At 45.7% G+C, this 22,887-nt stretch overlaps 2 protein-coding genes across 4 annotated transcripts in view; one reads left to right on the forward strand and one right to left on the reverse strand.

Moving 5' to 3' along the window:
* The window catches only part of LOC144138025 (uncharacterized), a 490,339-nt gene that overhangs the window by 344,229 nt on the left and 123,223 nt on the right, over window positions 1-22,887 (reverse strand). The gene's annotated exons all lie outside the window — the stretch shown is intronic.
* Window positions 1-22,887, forward strand: part of LOC144138021 (fatty acid synthase-like) — a 61,340-nt gene that overhangs the window by 15,172 nt on the left and 23,281 nt on the right. For all 3 annotated transcript variants that reach the window (XM_077670061.1, XM_077670063.1, XM_077670062.1), the window contains exons 7-16: window positions 2,336-2,637; window positions 3,774-4,163; window positions 6,528-6,717; window positions 9,609-9,838; window positions 12,283-12,486; window positions 13,524-13,778; window positions 13,983-14,199; window positions 17,436-17,690; window positions 18,618-18,791; window positions 19,836-21,060. In XM_077670061.1, coding sequence (XP_077526187.1) covers window positions 2,336-2,637; window positions 3,774-4,163; window positions 6,528-6,717; window positions 9,609-9,838; window positions 12,283-12,486; window positions 13,524-13,778; window positions 13,983-14,199; window positions 17,436-17,690; window positions 18,618-18,791; window positions 19,836-21,060 — 3,442 coding nt within the window. The remainder of the gene's footprint in view (window positions 1-2,335; window positions 2,638-3,773; window positions 4,164-6,527; window positions 6,718-9,608; window positions 9,839-12,282; window positions 12,487-13,523; window positions 13,779-13,982; window positions 14,200-17,435; window positions 17,691-18,617; window positions 18,792-19,835; window positions 21,061-22,887) is intronic.

Genomic DNA, 22,887 nt, shown 5'->3' on the forward strand with positions numbered 1-22,887 from the left:
ATCTGCCATTTGAACGTTTTGGATCCAAACGGAGGAAAAAATTTGCTCTGAAAGTATTGATGGATTCATTGATTGATTGATTGATTGATTGATTGATTGATTGATTGATTGATTGATTGATTGATTGATTGATTGATTGATTGATTGATTGATTGTGGGGGTTTAACTCGCCGACGCAACGTAGGCGATGAGGAGGCGCGCCGTAGTGGAGGGCTCCGGAATAATTTTGACCACCTGGGGATCTTTAATGTGCGCCGAAATCTCGTACACACAGGCGTTTTTTCTTTTCGCCTCCATCAGAAAAGCGGCCGCCGCGGCCGGGAATCTAACCCGAAACCTCGTGCTCAGCAGCACAACGCCTTAGCCACTGAGCCACCGCGGCGAGTTGCTCTGAAAATGCTTCGGATCTGCCATTGGAATACAACACAAGTTTCCTTGGCACAGATGAAAAGTGTACTCTGCTTCACACCATCGTGGACATTTTGCTACGTTCCAGCCAAGAAGAAGGTGTAGAGTGTGTCTGTCTTCATGATTGCGGCTGCTCGGTCTTGGTAAACACAATTCTTAATACCTTTACTTTAACGTTACCTACGTAACAATATCCGGCAGAGCTAAGCCAAGGATTCTGTTATGTGCGCACCCACCATGGTGGCTCAGTGGCTAAGGCGTCGTGCTGCTGATCCCAGAGACGCCGGCTCCGACTACTTTTATGATGGAGGCAAAAACTGGAAACGCCGGTGTGTAGACATTTCGGGGGCACGTTAAAGATACACAGGTAATCGAAATTATTCCAGTGTCTTCCAACACATCGCGCCTCATGACCCAGGTGTGGCGTCGACGCGTTAAAGCTCGCGTTCGATCAATCAGTCGATCGCTTGTGTGAGCAAAAACCCAAATGCACGCGAATGACGGTCATTTTGAATCGCAGACGCAATGAGTACAAATGTAACAGCAATTTCTACCATAGTATACGACATGCTCGGATCGCTTCTGATACGACTGGAACGAGAGGTGATGGCTAACCAAACTCCTATAACCAAACAAGCACGTAATTACCACGTTGTTCATCTTGAGCTGGTATTAGCATGTTCCTTGGCTTTTGCATCCGCTCTTCACTCTGCTGAGGGGTGAATTCAGCACGGGTTTGCTGATTGGCGGGCGACTGTGTGCGCACTTGCGTGTGTGTGCGTGTATGAGTGCGTGTGTAGGCCCCTGGTTCCTGTGTGGTATGCACGTTTGCGTTCGCGCATGTCTCAACGTGGGAGTGTTGCGTGTCTAGCCGCGTGCCCGGATTTTTTCTCATCGCCGCCCTCGTGTTTTAATTCTGCTAGGACTGTGGTCCTTCGTGAAGTAGGGTCACCTCTTTATGAACAGAACATGGGCTTTATCCACCCGTAAATCGTAACTACCTATCTGCCCACCAGGCCAGAGGGTCATGCTTGTTTAAAACATTTATTCTTTAATTCGTTCCAGTCTGCCCACGTTCTGTGGCAGTGCGTTAGCGCGTGTAGGTGCTTCCGCGCGCACGCCTGTGGGTTCATGCTTGTTCGTATCTGCTTCCGGCTACAGAATTGTACCCATCATCTGTACTCCTACCTATAAAAGTTTTCTTTATCTTTCTTGTAAGACACCTGAGGGCAAAGTTACACCCCACGCACTTTAAATCAAGTGTATTCACATCAAACGTGCCTGGTTCTCTGCACGTAACATTTTCTTTGGTTCTCACCATGTGTTTCTCCAAACATGTTTATTCTAGCAAAGCCTGATAAAGGGCTTTGGTCTCTGCAAATGGTTTTCTGTTCATATCCGTTAGAATGTTTTCCTGCTCTCCAAGCTCAGTTGATAAAAAATTGATAGTGCCTTAAACGCCTGTAGGATTGCTTTAATTTGACTTCACATCTTTTAAGATTCCTTGTCGCTCGCTAGGTCTTACGGCTATTACGGCTCACTTTGGCGCTTTATATGCTAACAATAAACAACAACCAACCTTCGCACTGAATTCAAGCGCAGCTTAAATTCTAGAACGGGCTTGTGGGATACATTATGACACCGCCTACATATTTATTTAGAGATAACTTTTCAAATGCGAGTGTACAGTGCGTACTTATATTTGCAATTTTATTCGGCTCATGAGGCCAGCCGAAATACTGATCTGGAAACGCTGCAAAGCAAAATGCACCTGTGACTTCTTCAGGAACGTACAATAAACATAATATGAATAAAGCTGGCTTATCCCTACTGCCGGCTTATCCCGATCACCTAACTACTGTCTACAAACTTACAACGTTTTCTCAAACAATGGCTTGAAAGTGACCTTTTTTCTTTTCAACTTCAGGAATCTGCTCTATGGCGAAAGTAATTCTCGCAATGGAAACAGGAACCATTGCTGGCAACATACACTTTGTGGAACCCAACCCAAACATTTCGTCCCTGTTTGATGGCACCATCGAGGTAGTGGACCGCAACAAGCCTTTGCCAGGTGCATTTGTAGGAATCAATGCATCCGGCTTCGGAGGCACGAACGTTCACACCATCCTGCAAGCGCACTCAGGACCACACGTCAAAAGCCTCCCACGTCTGAAGACCCACCTTCCTCGGCTTGTAATTATGGCCGGGAGGACGGCAGATGCACTGGCTGTAAGTATGCGCTAAGCCATCCGCGTTCTTGCAGGAAACTTGCTTGGAGGTGACCTTTTAGTCTGGTAGAATATTTCTCATTAGATATTGGCCTCCGTACTGATCGAAATCTTTATCCAAAAGGAACATATAACATAAATTATTTCGACCCGCACGAGTTTATATATTCTTTTTATGTGTTAACCTGTCATGGTAAATAGGCATAAGTGCAGAATACTGTACTTCGTGCGAAGTGAGCGTGAAAACATCAACGCATACTATCGTGATTGTGACCGAAAACACATTGAAGCACGAGGTCTCTTTCTGTAGTTTTTGTTCTCTAATTTAGAGGGACCTAAGTGTATGAATATATCACAAGCAAATTACAAAAATGGCTGCGGCACAGCTCAGCTAACCCTGGATATGCAGAGAGAATGCTTGGCTTGGTTACGTCTAGGGTTCTATTGATGAAGCTTTGATTTAGCTGTAATTTTTATACTATTCGTCCAACCCCTGGCTTTTTCTACGCTTCCGGGGTTCTCCGAGATGAACGGCTCGTCGGGCAACAACCGCGGGGTGAATAAGGTGTCGGCACAACACGCCCGTCAGTTTTCGGCCCTTTTCTTCCCCTCCCCCATCGCCCCCCTCGAAACCTATTAGCTTATCTAAGCGTGGTGATCAGATACCGCTTGCCAGCGACGGCGCAAAGCCTCTATCTCCCGAGGAACGCTCAGAGTAGACGGCCCGGCACGACTCATCTGTGTAGAGCGCATTCGCCAAGCCAGCAACGGAGGCGGCGGTGATTAACGCGGTCGTTATTTTTACTTTATTGGGCGAACGCGGCCGTCGGCGCCGCTCGGACAGCGGGACTCGGCCCGGCGAGGGAGATGATGCGTTGCAAGGGCACGGCGTAGCTGCGGTCAAACGAAGGTCAAATCTACCCCGACCGCGAAACCGCTCGACGACATCAGTAGCACATTGCTTTAGAGCTGTAAAGTTATTTTGTTTACTATTACGGTTACCATCTTCTGCTACACTAATGTGAGCTTTTTCTGCACTGCTTTTAGCTATAATTGTCCATGATACATTAGGTTCACTGCCTTCGGTACACCCATCTTGGAGGTAGCTTATGTCTCTGAAATGACTTTTTTCCGCAGAGCACGTTGGAAAGACTGCAAGTCGAAGGATCACACCCAGACTCCACGTACGCGCTTCTAAATAACGTCGGACAGCCCAACGTGAAGCAGTTTCCTTTTCGAGGATTTACCTTGGTACCACCCGATGAAACATGCAAGGCTGCGGTCAAAGGGGCCCCCAAAGAGGTTCCATGGAAGAGGAGGCCACTTTGGTATGTCTTCACCGGTATGGGCTGCCAGTGGAACGGCATGGCTCGGCAGATGATGCAATTCGATGTGTTCGCCCGCTCGATCCACAAGTCGCACGAAGTCCTCAAGCAGTTCAACCTCGACCTAATAGGACTGGTTACCACCAAAGACCTGGGCACAGAGAGCATGGCGTCTACGTTCGTTTCCATCACCGCTTTTCAGGTACAGCATTAGAAGTACTGATTCTACTTGAATCCGTATGTGGAAAACGTGTATTGGCGTGATCGCCCGTGTAGATTTCCTTCCGAATGCAATACGTTTATTTTAAATCTGCTATACAGACTCATTCAAAAACTCAGTGTCTCAACTTTGTGAAGATGTATGAAGACAGAAGCAGTGATGCGAAATGTTAGGGTCGTTACAGCAGCTAATATTTATGTAATGTGCTTCTCGATAGTCCTCTATAACAGCATTTACAGCCGCTTTCTGTAACCATTCTTCCAGCGTAAATGGCCAGGCAATGATTATGTAACGCTTACGACTTAACTGGGAAATAATTTTTACAAAAGCAATAATTCGGTGTAAGAGTAGAGTTGTCGTACCAGCCAATTGTCGTATAATTTTTCAGTGTAGTCTGGGCAATACTAGATTAATAGCCGTTTTTATTTTTTTATCTTCCTCAGTATTCACTCTGCAACCCATCATGTGCAAAAGCCAGCTTACAAAAACCAACCTTACACCGATGTTTTTAAAGTCGGCTTCACTTCTAAACACAAACGAATTGACAAGAAGACATTTCTTCATGGGCAATATAACCCATACATTATCAAAATGAGAAAACCCGGGGTCAATTATTTTTGATGAAGTTTTTCTATACCGGTAACCAGTTTTTGTACGAAGGGTAAACCTGTCCAGAGAGAGCGGGACACTATACCGGGACAGACAGTCGCCAAAGCCAGCCCTAGCACTGCTCCGCTGTTAAAATCAAGTGCTACTACTGCAGGAGACAATATCTACTGGTGAAGTGTCCTGACTTGCCTCAAAGACTTTCTTGAAAGCACAAACAAGGTATACCGCACGTTTTACAGGAAATGTTGTAATTTACGAAAAAAATCATTTTTACAATTTATAAGCTTGTTACCACGCGCTTCACTTGAAGTTCAACGAATTACGTTACCGGCGAAAAGAATGGCACGCGCTAATAAGAACCTGGTGTGACGTCCTTCCCAAATAACCGAAATAAATAAAAATTTCAATTTTTAATGTGAAGCAACAAACTGCGCAATTTGAGACGGCTAAAAAAAGGAGAGAACACAGGACGGCGCAGGACTGCCTGCGCCTGTCCTGTGTTCGCTCCTTTTTATGGCCGTCTCAAATTGCGCAGTTTGTTAATGCGCCTGTCCTGTGCTCTCTCCCCTTTTTGTGGCCGTCTCAAATTGCGCAGTTTTTTACTTCACGTTAACGATGCACCAACTCGGCCACCAACAAGTCCTTCTAAAATTTCAATCACCTAAGTTGAAAAACATAGCCAAATTATGAATCCTCAGTTTTGCTGAATAATTAATAAGTTTAAGTTACCCGAGCTGGAGTCAACAGGACCCAATTGTATGGTGAAACGTTTTAGGTGATTTGTATACAAGCAATCAAAAGCTGTATCCGTATCCGTGTGCACGGCATAAGTTATAAGTGGATGCTCAACAACAACAACTCAGCCAAATATCTAAGCCACATCATCAACTGAACGAATAGAGAAAGAACCCCTACACCAGTCTATCGTGATCCTAAATATAGTTTCCCTATTTGTGTATGAACACGTAAAGCCCAGTTAGCACGTAAGTTATAATTGCAGCGGTCTAAGAAGCATTCACTCACAGAAGTTCCCTATAGAATAATGAGAGGGGCCCTAAAAAGCTACCAACAAGCCATATAGCATACGCTCGTTGGTATCGCCTTCACACTATCATGCAAAGCAAAACAGAATTGAATGATTTGCGTAGCCGAGTACCGCAATTCAGAAGCCTTGTGTCCTGCTAACTATGTAGAAATTTCTGGCTCTCCGGTTAGCAAGAGTTACAGGGAATTCCCGAACCTGAACATGGGGATGTTCTCGTCTCCGAGGTTAACATAACCGGCATAATTAGAAAGGTTAAGCTTACTGTACATACCGTGTGTTCCGCGAGTACCGTTTGTACCGGGACCCGAGTTCGCATGCACGCGCGGGCGCGGCGGGGCGGGCCGCTTCTCAGCGGAAGATATGAGCGGGCACGTGCAAGGGTCGGACTCCTGTTAGCGGAACTGAGCTGCCCTACCCGGCCCAACGCCCACATGCCCAGTATGGTCCAGGTGCAAACGAACACACGGAACATACGGTACGCATGGTATGCTGAAACTCTCTATTATTAACCTCATGACTGAACCGCAAGTCACTGTGGTTCCCGAATGACGTTCGGTGTTTAGGAAAGAGTTTGAAGACTGGTCACTATCAACCTTTGTGCGCAAAGTAAGGCCAGTATAACGTTTCCAGTGTGCGTGTTGAAGTATTTTCACTTGGAACAGCATCTCTGAGTTTGTCTTATTGCTTTGCAGGTTGCGCTCGTCGATATGCTCACCGCCGTGGGAATTAAACCAGATGGCTTTCTCGGCCACTCCATGGGTGAAATCGGCTGTGCGTACCTTGACGGAGCCCTAACAGCAGAACAGGCCGTGCTGTGCGCATACTGGAGGGGACGGTGCACGGAACTAGGGAACATGCCCAAGGGAGCCATGGCCGTAGTCGGTAACTCTCAATCTCGTTCCTTATGTTTGCACGATTGAGTGAACTGTTGTACTGGAATCATCCAATTTCCGCTTGTACATAGGAAACTAGCAAGTGCGACATGGCTTTTTGTCAGCGGAGTTGTTCTTGGTCGAAGCTTTTGTGGGACGAGGCGTGGTAACGCTGACGCAGCGACGTGGAAAACGCATAGCCTAGAGAGAGAGCAGCACGAGCTAAGCACACGTGCAGCGTAAAGGAAACAGGGGGAGCATGCGCCAAGCGCAGGTGCACGCAGCCAAGTAGAGGAGGCGAGGAGTGGGCATGTGGGGAGCGCGCTCCCAACAGATGGTTCGAAGGAGCGTGGAAATATAGACGAGTGCGCTTGGCGGTCGTTACTAGAATGTTCGGAAAATGGGTTCAGTCGCGCCCTCTCCAGAGGAAGAAAGCCGCGCATCAGGGATGGCCAGCAAGAGTTGGCGCGAAAACGGGTCCGGCATTGTCGGGCGAATCCAGAAGTACGCGCCAGGAATACTGAAGAAATGCGCTAGAGGATAGATAATCGCTCAGCCAGACTTAGCTTGTGCAAGGCGTCTTGCTGACTTTGAGAAGTCCTATTAAGCTTAGCCTTGCGATTAGGGGACTCCTAGCAGCTTTGCTTTTTACATCAGCATTCGCTACGTCCAGTCAGTGAAGCTAGTTTAATTGTTTCAGGCTGGTTACTTCAACGTGAAATTTTTAAGTGCGAATGCACTTCTTAAGCGACCCTGAACCTGCGTCCACCGGCGATGTCCGCATCACATACCCACGTGGGGGATTGGCCAGGAATCTCCTCGTCTTCCTTGGCAACGGGGGGAGATGGGCGCGCGCTGCCTGGCCGCTGACATGGCACATACCCACGTGGGTGATTGGCCAGGAATCGGGCGTGAGAAGGGCTAATGCAGCCGCTTAAAGGAGTACTGACACGAAATTTCAAAGCTGAGATCCGCTCTAGCAATCAAGTACAACGACAACACAAATAGGTGTCTGTGAATAAATGCATCTTTCTTTCTTTGTAGTTGTGTGTGTGTGTGTGATCTCTCTTTCGCGAACATTACCGAACCACGCAAATTCAACTCGTGCATTCGCACTTTCACATTGTTCCCCTCGGGGAAATGCGGGGAATTTTTTGGTGTGTATGTATGTATGTATGTATGTATGTATGTATGTATGTATGGATGGATGGATGGATGGATGGATGGATGGATGGATGGATGGATGGATGGATGGACGGACGGACGGACGGACGGACGGACGGACGGACGGATGGATGGATGGATGGATGGATGGATGGATGGATGGATGGATGGATCTAGGTATGCATGTTTTATGTCTTCTGTCTGTCTGTCTGTCTGTCTGTCGGTCTGTCGGTCTGTCTGTCTGTCTGTCTGTCCCTGTGTTCAGGTTCCGGCCAAAAGTAAACGAATTCTTGAACTATAAGTTCACAGAACCAAAACCTTTGCGAGGCACTAAATCTGGAAGCATAGTTCATACTTGTCAACATCGTTAAGAAAAAAGAAAACATTAGGTATATTTGATGCAAAGCATCAATGCACAACTGCTACTAAGAGTTTTCTTTTAAGTGAAAACAAATACGGAATTAAAACCACACTTTATGCAATGAAAACCATAAGTTACCAGAAGAGCTCCGAGACCATCGACCTCGTGGCAGTGTTCCGAGTTAAACAGCACAAAAATGTTCTACTAGATGGCAGGAGCATTTGAATGCAGGAAAAATGAACTGACATTAGCTAACCTCCACCGTGTTTATCGCACGCGCTTTTTAAAAGAGGCGAAGAGCAGGAGAGTTGGGCGGAGGATAAAAGAGAGCCATTTACGTTGCAGAAGTTCATAGTCTTTCGAAAACATTTGCAGCAAAATGAGCAGATACGAGGCGAATTAATTTTTTCACACTCAGCTTTTTCATTGCCATGTAAAGTTTACATCCCGTTAATAAGGAGAGCCTGTGTTTTACTACATGCCAGCCTCATCAGTCTGAATCAACCATTTGGGTCGCTCCTGCAAGGTTTTGTCTAAAACTCGTAGTAAAATCAATATATAAGATCTATCAGGCAATGAGTCTTGCCCGAATGGGAGTGAAAATGTTCGTGAGTTGCGTTATGGTCACCAGCCGATCCGAGAATTGTTAATACTACTTCCTGAGTCGAATACCAGAGCAACAAAAAAATTTTTACCTCCAAATACCCTCTATAGAACGCAAGTTGATATAGCTTGTTTTCCAGACTAGTGTCTTGTATTTTGGTGTCGCCGAATTTTTGGAGGCATCTCTTTTTAGGACAACAGGACAGAAATGTTACATTTCCGTACTATACTTACGGCAGCAGAGACAACGGGAATGCTTTTTGAAGCATGTAAGCTTCTTGAAGCCTTCCCCCACCCATACTAGTTCGAGATTAACCACTTTGGACTGCTATTTGTTTTTCTCTCTCAACATATTTGAAATGGCCAGCCTCGGCTGAAAAGTCGCCGGATGAACAGCTTTTATAAATTTACTTGTTTATATTCCTTTTATAGCCCCCGAAGGAAGTTATGACGTTGATTGGCACGCCATCGTCCAGGCTTGCTCTGGATTACGTTTCAGAGAGCGACGTCCTCGGCATTAAGTGCCTCATGCTTTACGTACCAAACGGCACTAGAAACGAAAGTCAAAACGTTTAGCTAAAATACCTCGCTATGAGTCACCCAGTGCTAGGGGGCTGCATATTAGGGCAAACCTGATGCCAAATACCAGTTTTCTCTTGTCTCCGTTAACGCTCAGTAACTCATGTCACGGTCTTCCCCGTAATATTTCAATCAAGTAAAATTTGTCAGCTGCCCTGTCTATGCCATATTAACGCTCGGGGAAATTCTTGCAGGGCTCACCTGGCAAGAGGCTCAATCTCGCTGCGGTAGTGAAATATTTCTGGCTTGTCACAACGCCGCCGACTCTGTGACGGTATCCGGCCTCGCTGAACCAATGGAAAGGTTCCTAGACGAACTCAAGGCAGAGAGGGTATTCGTCTCAGCAGTGAACTGCCTGGACGTGGCCTTCCATTGCCCTCATGTGCACAACATTGGACCGGCATTGCGAGAGGCCCTCGAAAAGGTGAATATTAAACTTGAAACGTTTGCGAGAAGCACAAAATTTTTATTTTTGATGTCATGCAAACAGTAGTAGTGTAAATTATTGCGTTACCAACACGTACTACATGTGAAATACACTTTTTCTCAGGAACCACATATAGGGCGACGTAGAAGTGCAAAGTGCAAAATTGGGATACAACAGACCCTTGCGCCACTCCTGATTGCAAAAAAACTTTATAATTCGATAAATTCTATATCTTCACTGCTATAGCCCAATTAAGACAGAAGTTTTCTCAAAGTTACTCCAAAGGGCCCCGAAACCTAAAATTTCAAGCCTTTGAATGAGCAATGATAGAAAACAAAGTCGGATGCTGCGCCGGCCAGGAAATGAGCACAAGAGACCTTAATGATATTGAAAACAGATAAGATAACGTCACAATAGTTTATCTAATAGTATTGTAGTTAACTTTTCTGTTCTAAATTCAAACAGAGAATTTGAAAAACACTTCAGTTTTTTATATCACGAGAAGAGAAGCGCGAAAGATTTCTGGCATCAAAACTGCGGCAGAAGTTTGTTAGAACCTTTGCAAAAAGTGCGTTTAGCCTTCGTTGAAACTACGTCCGTGAAGGCGCCAAACCTTCAAAGACCCAAATCTCAAACGAAGAAAGAACATATGTGATTATTTTACTTGGACTGAGTAAACGCATCTTCGAGCGAACTCAATCCATACCGATACGTGATTCATGAGGCAAAAGAATACTGGTACATTCTATCTTTATGATCGATTCCTGCATCGTATTACCTAGAGCCGCTCCTTTTCTTGCGATTTTCACGTAACCATTTTGACACAACAGAAGCACGGTTTCAGGCATGCGCCGTGTGCCAGAGATCTTATCAGAACTTTTCGGTCGACCAATCGGTCTACAGGGAAATGCATTAGTTCTTTGACAGGGCGCTATCGGTTCTACTGAGAAAGCTTCCGCTTTAATATGTTTTTCTTACATTTCTACAAAACAAAGAAGGATAGATATCGGTGTGTAATCTTCGGTTGTTTTAAAGCCTTCACGTATATGGAGCGGCCTCGGCAGGGCAATCTTGAGCTCAGCAGTAATAAACCATGCTCCAAAAAAGAATTGAGCATAAATCTTATTGCGTTGCATAACACGTTGAAGTTTCACTGCAGTCCAATTACGTAAAAACCGTCTGTGACTGGGGCTTTTCTGGGCCTGCAACTAAGCATGATATCGTGCGAGTCAACAGAGTTACGGGAGGCAAGTATGCAGGAGAGGCCTTGCTATGTGATGGCCGGAGAGCTGTGGTGGGAATTTGTCACCTGATTGGAGGTTTGGAATATTATTATTTAATTATTGCGTACAGTGACCGAGAGTAAGGAAGTGTTTTGAAATAGTTGCATTAATATATAGCTTTGAGGGCCAACCCAATATACGGTTAACTGTTATTCAAGTTTTCGGGAGGCAGCACCGATTTTCATAGAACTATTTGTTGTAGTACGAACGTCTCGCCAACCTCAACAAAGGTTTTCCTATATTTCGCATAAATCTCAACAACATCCTGTACTCGGAATAAGAAGAGCGCTGACAGCACGCCCGAAGTGCATTTTTTTATATATAACTGTGGAATTTCAATTTTTATAACAAGGGCAGTTAATTCTTCGTTTCTTTACGAGAGAAGTGATAATCTACGGTGCCTTTAATTAAAATACACGGCTGCTTTATTTTCCCGCTGTCAAATTAAAATACCTGTTGAAATTATTCTTTCTGCCTGCTAGTTCAATAATTCACAAATGCCTCGACGAGTCTGTAGCACGTGGTGACATTCTAAAAAGTTCATCAGTAACACAAAAGGTTTAGTACATGGCGCACGAGCAGTGGAACGCGGCGAAATTGAATTGACTTGAGAAAGCCTCCAGCAAGACAGGAGGTAAAGATCATGAGAACTGCGCGGGAAACACAAAACATACATTTATATGAAATCGTCGGCGGTTCGACGACACTTGCAGAGAAGTGAGCACATGCCCGGCCAATTTTTTTGTTGTTAACCCCGACCCAAGGTTACATTCGCGGGGATCCCTAAACGTATACTCAGCGACCCTTACACTAGAGCAGATACTCCCATTTGACAAAAACACCAGTTGGATTTGTTTTGCTGTATTCTGCAGTTTGAGATAGAATAGCATTCTATAAAGTCATAAAATAAAAAACCAAACAAAAACAACTGTTTTCGATATCAATCAGAAAAACGGCACAGTGTACTCCGACGTGGCTACTCAAGAGCAAAAAAATTTTCTGCGTAAATTCTACTAAAATTTTGCAGGTTTTTCCTTGAAGAACTCTTGCAGCACTAAAGCAAGAGGAAATCATTTTGCGGTAGCCGCAACCGAGCAAAGTTATGCACATTTTAGACTTAATTTCTTCACACATTCTCTTTTCTCTCCGGCCTCAAAGGTGATTCCGGAGCCGAAGTTGCGAAGTTCTCACTGGGTCAGCACTTCTGTGACGGAGAGATGCTGGACTGAACCAATTGGCCAACGCTGCTCTGCGGATTACCTCATCAACAACTTCCTCTCGCCAGTATTTTTCTACGAGGGCCTGCAGCGCGTGCCCAGGGACGCCATTGTGATTGAGATCGCTCCCCATTCTCTGCTGCAGGTGAAAATCACTTCTCAACGTTGTTTAAACAGAATCGTATGTATAGGTGCTGTTACGAAGGATTATTGTGATGGTGTCAGTGGCTAGTCTTCGGAACCAGCGATGCAATAATTAGACAGGCGCTTTACAAGTACGTAGAATACGGAGACAGTTATCGATACGGGACGGGTTATGAGTACGACTTTGCCGGGACAAGCAGAATGCGATAATAATCTCTATCCTGAAGACAGAAGAGGCTAAAACATACAAAAGTTCGGCGAGGACGAGAAAAAAGCAACAGTTCCCAGTTCAGTGTGGACACGCCCGCGGTAGACAAAACGTCTCACGTGGTACGGCGCCCTCGATGCCGATACGTTGCGCAGTCCCGGTTGTCGCGGCCTTTGGAAGATCGACACAAGAACACAAGGTTGCGCAGTCAAGTCGATTTAATGAGCGGTCGACGAAGAGCTAGTAGACACGGCTGGCACTGCAGCCAGCCTAGGTTTCCAGGCATCCTCACGAAGGCTTCAGGAAACCGCGGCTACCACATCTTGCAGGTAGTCTTCCAAGCCCTTGCTCCATCGATTCAACCCGGCTTCGTCATCTAGTCACGCGCCTTTTTTCTTCCTCTTCCTCCATCACTTTTTATGCCTCGGGCTATTCTTCTGGTTCACTTGTAGCGAGATCTCCACGTATCCACAAAAGGCGACTGTCCACGTTCGGTCATCTCATCTTCGTATTAATCTTCGTCGTCGTCGAAGCCTGTCTGCCGCAGACACCAGTGCTGTCTTGTACCTCGTAACAAGTCTTAACGGAGTTGAAATGGCACCGTTAATTGATATACACTTACCACTGACTTCCAGAGCAGAGAAAGCTCAATGTGCTTGTCAGTAGTTCTTCCGTGAAAGACATTTGCTTCCGCTGCTTCGCGCGAGCACTGCTTTCCCGTGCAACATTCTAGGCATGCCCTAAATATTGACAGCTTTTCCCTTCTGGTGCCGCTTAACATTTGGTAGCCCAGTAGGGCGGGCATTTACTGTATGCTTTATTTCCTCCAGGGGATTCTGCGTGGAGGATTAAGTGATGCCACATGCCTCAGACTGATGAAACGTGACTCCGACAACAGCACACTCTTCCTCAGCACACTGGGCGAGCTGCACACACTTGGCGTACAACTCGATCTGAGTTCCCTTTACCCTCCTGTGGCGTGGCCAGTTCCTCGAGGAACACCAAGCATCGCACATTATGTCAGCTGGGACCACTCGCAGAACTGGAACGTCATCGAATGGAAGGACTTGGTCAACATTGCAAAGGTGAGAAGACATCCAATAAAGTTCTCCAATAACGGTAGTAACTGAGCCATTAAAGTGTGTATACTTCCCTCTTGTGGTGTATTTTCAATAAGCACAATTTATATGCTCACAACTTGTAGAGTTGTGAAAAGACGCTATCGACACGATCAAAGCACCAGACCCGTTTTGTAAACTTGCCATGAAAAAACGCTTACGCATCCGCAGGCGTCCGAGGAGGTCGTAGAGGTGGACCTGAAGGCGAATGAGGGAGACGCGCACCTTGCAGAGCGGGAGTTGAACGGGCAGGTGCTGTTTCCCGCTGCCGCCTACATGGTCCTGGCTTGGAAGAGCTTGGCCGCACAGTGTGCGAAGCACTTTGATGAAGTGCCTGTCATCTTCGATCATGTGACTATTCATCAGGAAATAATGTTGCCGAAGAGTGGTGAGTGAACGACTGACCGATATTGGTTTCCAGTTGGCTGCATCTTTGCAAGCATAAGTTTAATTCGTGTGGATAGTTGTATGCTTTACCCCTTAGAGGTAACGTGCCGGTTCTGCAGCAAACCCGGTCGCCATCGGCAGCACTGACGGCGACCAAAATAGCGGCGTGTGCGATACGTCCTACCGCACCGCATTTCGGCGTTCACTGGAGGCCGCTTATTTGTAAGGCACTGCTCCAGAAGGGAGTTCCTGCCGGAACGTAATGTTCTCACCGCTCAAGGGGCCCCTACGGACGTGGTGACGTCAGCGCCATGGTGAAACGTGCTGTAGCGCACGCACACACACGAAATAAATGTGCTGCCGTAAAAGATGACAAACGACAGATATTGCCATGCCAACCGTGCCCTATAATGCCGCCGTGTTCCAAGCCTAAATGCAGATTCTAAGGTCCTCCACTTTTTAAACGATAGACTAACTCAAGCGTTTTACTCCTACGGCTTGCTTTTCTGATATTTTGAACTAGTGCATAGTCCCGATTCGGTAGTGACCGTGGCCGCCTTATAATAAATAGAAAAATGTCCGAGTACCTTTAAGCACTTATAAGAGTGTCTATTTGGCTAGTTGGCCAGTGGTCCATCGCTACCATATATAGCAAATATGGACAATGACAGGAAGACGTAACAAGCCCAAGGGCTTCGGCTTGTTCATTTTTTCTGTCTATTGATTCAAAGCACTTATGCTTTGTGAAGGCAACAACAAATATTGCCCAATCAAACGCCTCAGGGTGTTCCTAGATATAGGCATGTTGATGTCGTAGAAAATCTTAATTGGTAAATAGATCACGAGCCCCGCCGTCCAGCTGTCATTTTCATTGGCCAATTCACATGAGTGGGAATTTGTTGGAGTCTCACTCAAACCTTTCGTGTGGTAACCTAATGTTTGGCCCAACAATGTGCGAAGCCGAATGTTGAAACTAAAAAGCAGGCGTATTTGGCCACGTGTGCGATGAGAAGTATACTTCGGCGTGTTAAGCCGCTGGACAAAGTCAAAACTTGTTATTGCAGGCTACTGAGATAAATACCTAACATAAATTTCGGAATAAAATTGAGAAAGCCTGTCAAAAGATGAAAACCAAGCCTCCCATCGGAATTATACACCTAGTAGTAGTTTCTGTAAACCGTGCTGTGGGACTAGTTGATGCATAGCTGCTCACATAGCTCCGCAGTACGTGAACTAAACGATGTACTTGTCCAATTTTTTTTATATATGTCGACCACTACTCGATTGAGATGAAAAGACGGGAAGGTCATAGCTACAAAAAGAGCGTTACGGAGGTGTTACAGACTTTCACAACTCTGGCCGTTAGCCAAAAGTTCACAGAAGAAATTAAAAGTTTCGGAAACCTTCACAATTTATTTACCGAGAGCGAGGAAACAGCAGGGCTGGTGGTCTTCACTGGGTTTAACTTGGCTTTTCTTAGGCCTGCCCCTTTCTTAACAGAAAGATGATTAAAAACCGAAGCTTTTTTATATGCAAATCGAGTTAAATCAAACTTTACAATCCACCCTTCTAAAGTACAAAATTCAAACTGCCAAATTTCGAATACAAATTCGACTTCAATACAGGTAAAGTTCAAAGCCGACTCCCGTGGTGTAAACTCAAAGGAAATGCTGAACCCCCGAACGCCATGACGGCGCAACCGGATAGACGACGTTTTTTAACGCGAAGGACCCAGGTTCGACCCCAACAACGGCAAGCGGTTTTTTATTGACGCCCGCACTCCCAAAACCTGCTAGTGGGCTGCTTGCCTCCACGACACTTCCCTCACACATATTGGCCTAGCATTTTTCCCCTCTCCACTTCGCCAGGCGGACGTTTCTGCTGACGCTCGGCGCGGCCAGAGCTCAAACTTCCACAGCTCCGCTGTTGAAAGGGCATAACCTCCATTTTGTAGACATTTACTTTTGCGTAGCAGACAACAATGTATGTTTAATTTCCTGTCCCTGTGGCTTCTGCCCTTTGAATCTGCTCATTCAAAAGCGGTAAACGTGCAGTTGCCTAGATGTGCTTAGAGCGCGCTATTACAAAGTCATCTTCTTATCGTATGCAAATCAGTTTAGACACCCAAGTTTCAGGATTGTTTGATGCCGGTTACCCTAGTTTGCACCTATCGCCTGCAGCGAAAGCATTGCTTCTGAAACTGAAGCGTAAGCGGGTACATCCGAGGTGACAGCCGGAACAAAACAACGACCCAGGAGGTACCGTATTCCCATACAGTGGATCACGAACTTGAGCGGGTCACTCCAGAATAAATGGGCCCCCTTGTTCTTCCGCAACGTGCAAGTTTATAGTTGGATGTGCAGCCGTATCAGCGGCAAACAGAGGCCTAGTTTACACGGAAAGAAGCGCGCCATAAATTACGCAGTATGCAAAGTTGGTATTGTCTTGGTATCATTTATCAATTACGTAAGGCACTGCATCCCACGTGCCTCGTCATTTTTGTGATAGTGGTTGTACGCCACGCTTCAAGAAGACAATAACCACTGACAGACGCCAAGACACCATGGCAAATAAGCTTCCCGAAGCCTAACTGCATTAAAAAAAAATAGCGAAGAGTGCATGAGGGAACAGTCATTATCACATTTTACAACATTTTTTTGACAGTATGCGGCAGGCAGACTCTGAATTTAGTGGTGTTCATTGATATTGCTTTCTGCTTTTATGTTTTTGTGTGTATGTAAAAGACTATGTATTACGCCATCCTTTCTTTCAAATGAACATTTGTGAGCAGTGCATTTATTCGTTTCTCTGAGTTTGTGTTTAGTACTGGAGTTATATTTTGTGCGCAGCATTTTCTTGGTTGCGCTCACCGTTAGCGGAAAAGTCGGAAAAAGACCGTTATATGCTTTTCCACTCACGACAACTCAAAACCAAAACGTAAATCACCATAGTTCTGAGCACTGTGTTATTATGTTGCCAGGTCTTCCTTAGAGAAAGTTTGCATATCATTCGTGTGGTCATGCTGCAGCTAAAGAATATTATGAACGAAACGCGTTACGAACTCTCTACGGGAACTAAATCTGAAATTACAAATAGAGCAACAGCGCAACACAGAAGAAACACAAGAAGAAGAAAGTGACAACCACGAGCGCTATTTGTAATAATTTGTAATAAAGCACCAACTCGCCCAAGCCTTAGCCCTTGCACATCATAAAAAAATTTCGTCTTTTTCCACAGGTGCCGTCAGTTTGCGGGTAAATGTCACGCGTGACACAGAGCAGTTTCAAGTGAGCAAAGATGGTGTTGTTGTCGCAAGTGGCCGCATTCGAGTTGCTGGGGATGACATGAAGCTTCTCAACGCCTCACCACATCCTACCCCAGAAGGGGCAGTGGTTTACGAGCTAGAAGCTGAGGACGTGTACAAGGAACTTAGACTACGAGGCTACAAGTGCAACGGGGTGTTTCGGGGCATCTGCAAGACCGATATTAACTGTGAGTATTTTGTGTTTTTCCTTTGCCTCTGCTCATGCATATGTCTTCATCCGATATGCAAAGCCTCCTCTGGGGATGGATCGCTAGTTTGGATTGCTTGATCTGGAAACGAAAACTCTACAAAATGACATAAAACTGAAGGAACAACAACATGCAAAGTTGTACGTGTTGTTTTTTGTAAATCATCGTAACCAGCAGCCATGCGTGCGGTGTTAGTGTTGGTGATTAATTAAAAGTTTTATGCGACTTCAAATTACGCACGCGCAAGGAAAGCAAGGGCGTACCTACCCGCAGTCATTCGAGTGGTATTTTTCTATACGAAAACATTAAAAGCAAGTTTCGCACATGTTATGTGGCGCCACCATAGTTAAGCCCCGTTAACCGATATTCTTTGTCTAGCCCTGGTCTTCCGAGTACCTACATTTGGAACGAAGGTAAAATTTAGGCTTCTTTATAATACCCAAAACAAAACCAGTTTCTGGTCATTTTTAATTATATGTGGGAATGTTCTGGTTCACGGGGCTAATCAGGGGATCTACTTTTTTGCGTAGCCGTGCATAAAAAACAAAAAAGAAGTAGCCGAATACCATCCGGAAAAATGCTTTTGTTCTATTGTACGAAATACCAATGAATTTATGATAGCTCCACAACCAACAAGACTACATAATTACGTTCGTGAAAAAATTGTGTGCAACGAAGCCAGCCGGTTCACTTAAAACCTTCTTTGAAGTCCCGCAATTGTCGTGAAAACCAGCACACTGATGTTTTACATGCACATGCATCAGCTCTTGTGAAGTGGTGAATGAGGACATTACTTCGCCCTTTAAATCACTTGTTTTTGCATTCTTCACCTTTGTGCCAGTGTTTTCATGACGGCATGTATGTTGCAGTCTAAGTTAGCAGCTTGTTTTGTTAACATTTTTGCAGTTCGGAACGGTAAGCTCCAATGGGAGGACAACTGGGTGACATTTATGGACGCCATGTTCCAGTTTGTTGCACTACACAACTACTTCCGGACAGTTACCATGCCGACGAGAATTGAGTTCTGTTGTATAGACCCCCAGCTGCATGCACGCATTGTGGAGAACGCTGGAGATGCCGGTAACTGATTTTCCTTCTACTAATTTTGCAAAGTGTTTAGTATGGGATATTGTACTCAAAACTAAAAAAACAAATCCTGAAGTTCGTTATTGAGACGGTATATGTGCTTTTAAATTAAACGCTCCCTGCGGAAGATTGTAGCCTTAAAGTTCACAGAATCCGTTTTTACAAAAATTGTTTTTTCGTTTTTACTTTGGTGAGCTGCGAAAATCGTACTAGAGCTTCCGACGAGGTATAGAAATATAAAGAGCAACGTTGTTTCGCTCAAAATGTTATACAATGCAACAAGAAAAAAATTCCTCTTTATCGCATTTATCGCGATACATTCGATACAGTTGCCGCGAACGGGGAAGTTCGATATTCTTCACTTTTGCTGGTGGTAACGTAAGCGATAAAGGTGTAGATTTGTTACTGCTCTGAAAGTGTTGATTATGAAAAAACTATACTTAATCACAGCGCGAAATACGGGACAGACAGAAGAATAACCACAGGACAGGCGCTGACTCTCAACTGAATTTATTGAAAACCCGCCACAAACATTTATACCGAAGTATACCGAAGGTAAACAACCCCGCCCGTGTCAAAGTAGCATAAAAATAAAGAAAAGCAGAAAAAAGAAAAAAAGAAATAAGAAAAAAGGGAACATGACTTATTTGTTGCTATTCATGAACTGGACCTCTTAATCAGTAAGCACCACTGAAGGGTGGCTCACGTAATTTTTGCCCCTCTTGCTAATTTGATAGGCTTCAACTATCTCTCGGTGTAACTGCTGCGGGTGCTTGGTAACAATATCAGTTTCCTCAAACACCGGGTGGCAGCCGCACGTGTGGCGGTTGGTATAAATGTTTGGGGCGGGTATTCAATAAATTCAGTTAGCAGTCAGCGCCTGTCCTGTCGTTATTCTTCTGTCTGTCCCGTCATTCGTATTGTATAAGTATGAACACCTACGAACTCGCCCAACTTGCAACTGTCCTATAGAAAAATGTCGTCGAAGGAGACCGTAGTCATTACCACTATTCCTTTTCCATTTCTTTCTCTAAACAGGTGCAGACGTGGTGTATGAACGCTACCTCAACACGTGCAGAGCGGGCGGAGTCGCCTTACGGAATGTCACATACAACCCCATTCCTCGCAGCAGTGATCCAGAAGTGCCCCTCCTCGAAGAGTTTCGTTTCATTCCTTACTTTGACAGTGAGGCGGACAGACAACGGCGGGAGGCAAGCTTGCAAGATTACATTGAGATGTGCTCTTCCATCGCCTACCGAATTCTCGATCTCTGCTCTCCAGACGGCACAGATCCCTTCACTCAGTTCTTTAAAGTAGATGGCATCTCTGCTAAATCTCCCGACAGCTTCCCCGCGCATCTTGCCGAGAATCATGGCCTCCTACGAACCCTAATCACTGTTCTCAAGTTCGTAAACGACTCGACATCTTCCTTGGCCGTATGCGTCCACTCAGCTCTATATCTTCACAAACGGGACCTCGAGGCTGATATTCTGAACACAGCCCTATTTGGGGAAGACCCTTTGAGGCACGTCCTTGACATTGTGACTGAGAACGTGACCGGCAAAAATGTCAGGATCTTGGAGCTTGCGTTCGTAAAAAACAGCTTGCTTCTGGCACCATGGATACGCTCACTGTTGCACATTTCGTACTCAACACTGAAGAGTGAGTACACTGTGGCCCGCGCATTCAGCGACATTACAATCTCGGAGGAACAACTTAACGACATCAATGTCATTGATTTGCAATCGGTCTCTTCCTCCGAAGGTGAACTATCCGAAGCCCATTTAGTAGTCACAAGAGTGAGCACTCTGGACCACGTAAGGCACCGGTCTCTGCCTGAGAAACTGTCCTCAATTTGCAAAGAAAATGGGTTTGCGCTTATCGCCGTGCGTACAGCTCTGAGCCCCGCCGAACTGTTTCTCAGAAATGCTAGCAAAACGGCCTTCAAATTTCCTGCTTGTGAAGCTCTGCAAGCGAGGTTAGAGGACAACGGATTCCGACTTGTCGCGCACAAGTCGAACAACTTGTCGTCGCTCCTGCTGTTTCGAAAGTGCACATCGCCGGTGGAATCATTCGCGCAAGAAGTGGTCAAAATACGCACCACGGACTCTGACTGGGTCGAGGAACTCAAGGACAAGGCGCAAAAACTCGAAAGCGCGCCACGTGAGCGTACTCTGTGGCTCCTGTCTGAAAACGCCGGAATCAGTGGAATCATGGGACTCGTGAAGTGCCTTCTTCTGGAAAGTGCTGGGAGGCATATCAGGTAGGCATACAACGGAACGCATTAAGCCTAGATTTTATACCCGCCGCGGTGGCTCAGTGGATCTGGCATTGTGCTGCTGAGCACAAGGGCGCGGGCTCGATTCCCGGCTTCGCCGGCCGCTTTTCTGATGGAGGCGAAAAGCAAGAACTGCCGTGTGTTGCAGATTTAAGGGTACCTTAAATATCCCCAGGTGGCCAAAATTAATCGGGAGCCATCCACTAGGGTGCGCCGCATCGCCTGTGTAGCGTCGGTGCGTTAAACCCTACAATAAATAAAGCTCGGATTTTATGAGTCCACATTATTCAAACTCAGTATTCCAACTGACTGCACTTGAAAGTGTACAATTCGTATATAATTAAACGTGCACCTCGAGATATCTGACTGAACTTAACATCTGCGTGGAACCATTCAACCCGCAGCCGTTTCGGAACATTTCATTCATATGTCTTTAGCGCCCTTCTTCTGGCCCATTTTTTCACAAGAAAACTCATATTCCGTTCTAACATAATTTTATATGTAAACGAAACTCTCTTCCCTCGGTATCCTCATAGTTTTACTCTTTGGTGAAAGTCTAGCGTAAGCGCCATTTGAGCCACTAGTGCAAATTGCTCGTAAGATGGGTTGAATGCCGTCGATGAGCCCTCAAAAAGTTGGCTTGACGGAATTAGAGACGTTATTAAATACAGTGGCTGTATTTTACGAAGAACAGAAAGACAAAATTTTTATGCGAAACTTGCTACGCCTTCCATTCGCCTGCACTGAATCCCCGTCATCCGTGCAGCTGCGTTTACCATTCACCAAAAACAGCTGCCTTTTCTAATACGTAAGCAACAGAAGCCCTGTGTGGGTAAAAATATAGGCCGTCAATTAGCGGACCGAAAGCGACAGAGCAATAGGAAAGGGCAGGGCACGGCCGTAAAGCTGAACTGAATCTAAGCTGAAGGTGGTGGCGCTGCTTTCGCGCAGCTGGCGGCTTGTTTATCGGGAGGTAGAGGTACGTCGCTGCTACGTGCACCCTCTTCCTGGGTCCCAGCGCAAAGACCCGTTTGAAGCGAGGATAGCATTGAGTTAGCGCCTAGGAGGATGAAATAGAAATAGCGGCGGTAACGGAATACCGATGCTGGTAAACATTGAAAGGGTCGACGGATAGCCAATGGTACTACTCAAGCGAGCCAACGATACCACTGAGGTGGTTCGAATTAAAAGCACGGTTAGACCAGGGCGCCCTGGCGCGTGAAAGACACCTTGATGCCAGCTTCGGAATCCGGACCGAGGCCTGCCGATCGAGGCGAGCCTCAAGTCCGTGAAGGCACGGGACAAGCTGCTCATGTATGGTTAGAGATGCGCAATACAGCTTCTATTATTTTTGGTGCCCTTTTTTTTTCTCCCTCTTGCAGTGCCGTGAGCCTCGTTCTTCTATATAGTGTTCTTCATTCAAGAAGACAAGTTCTATTAAATAGGGCCAAGATCTGATCCCCACGGGAGAATGATATTCATCTATGAACATCCTCATTTACTTCGGGTATTAAGATAAGCGTGGGAAGACGTTCATGCTACTTAAAGACTGCAATCGTGAAAGCGGTTTTAGTCGGCAGTTATTTTGCGTGACGCAGCTGTAAGCTATGAGGCATTTCCTTCATGCGTGCGCTACAAATTGTTACAATATGCGTATGATAACAGGATAGAAACCAGCGCTCTTTCGACACGCGATAACGTCAATGCAGACTTCAGTGACCACATTTTCGGGAGTGGTTATTCACACAGCGTACGTGCGCAGGCCCCTATGTGCTCCAATCGAGTCAATGGATAGTGAAACGGCCTTAACAA

This window comes from Haemaphysalis longicornis, unplaced genomic scaffold (assembly GCF_048455015.1).
Source record: "Haemaphysalis longicornis isolate Haplotype H1 unplaced genomic scaffold, Haemaphysalis longicornis Haplotype H1 scaffold_5, whole genome shotgun sequence".
Classification (NCBI taxonomy): domain Eukaryota; kingdom Metazoa; phylum Arthropoda; class Arachnida; order Ixodida; family Ixodidae; genus Haemaphysalis; species Haemaphysalis longicornis.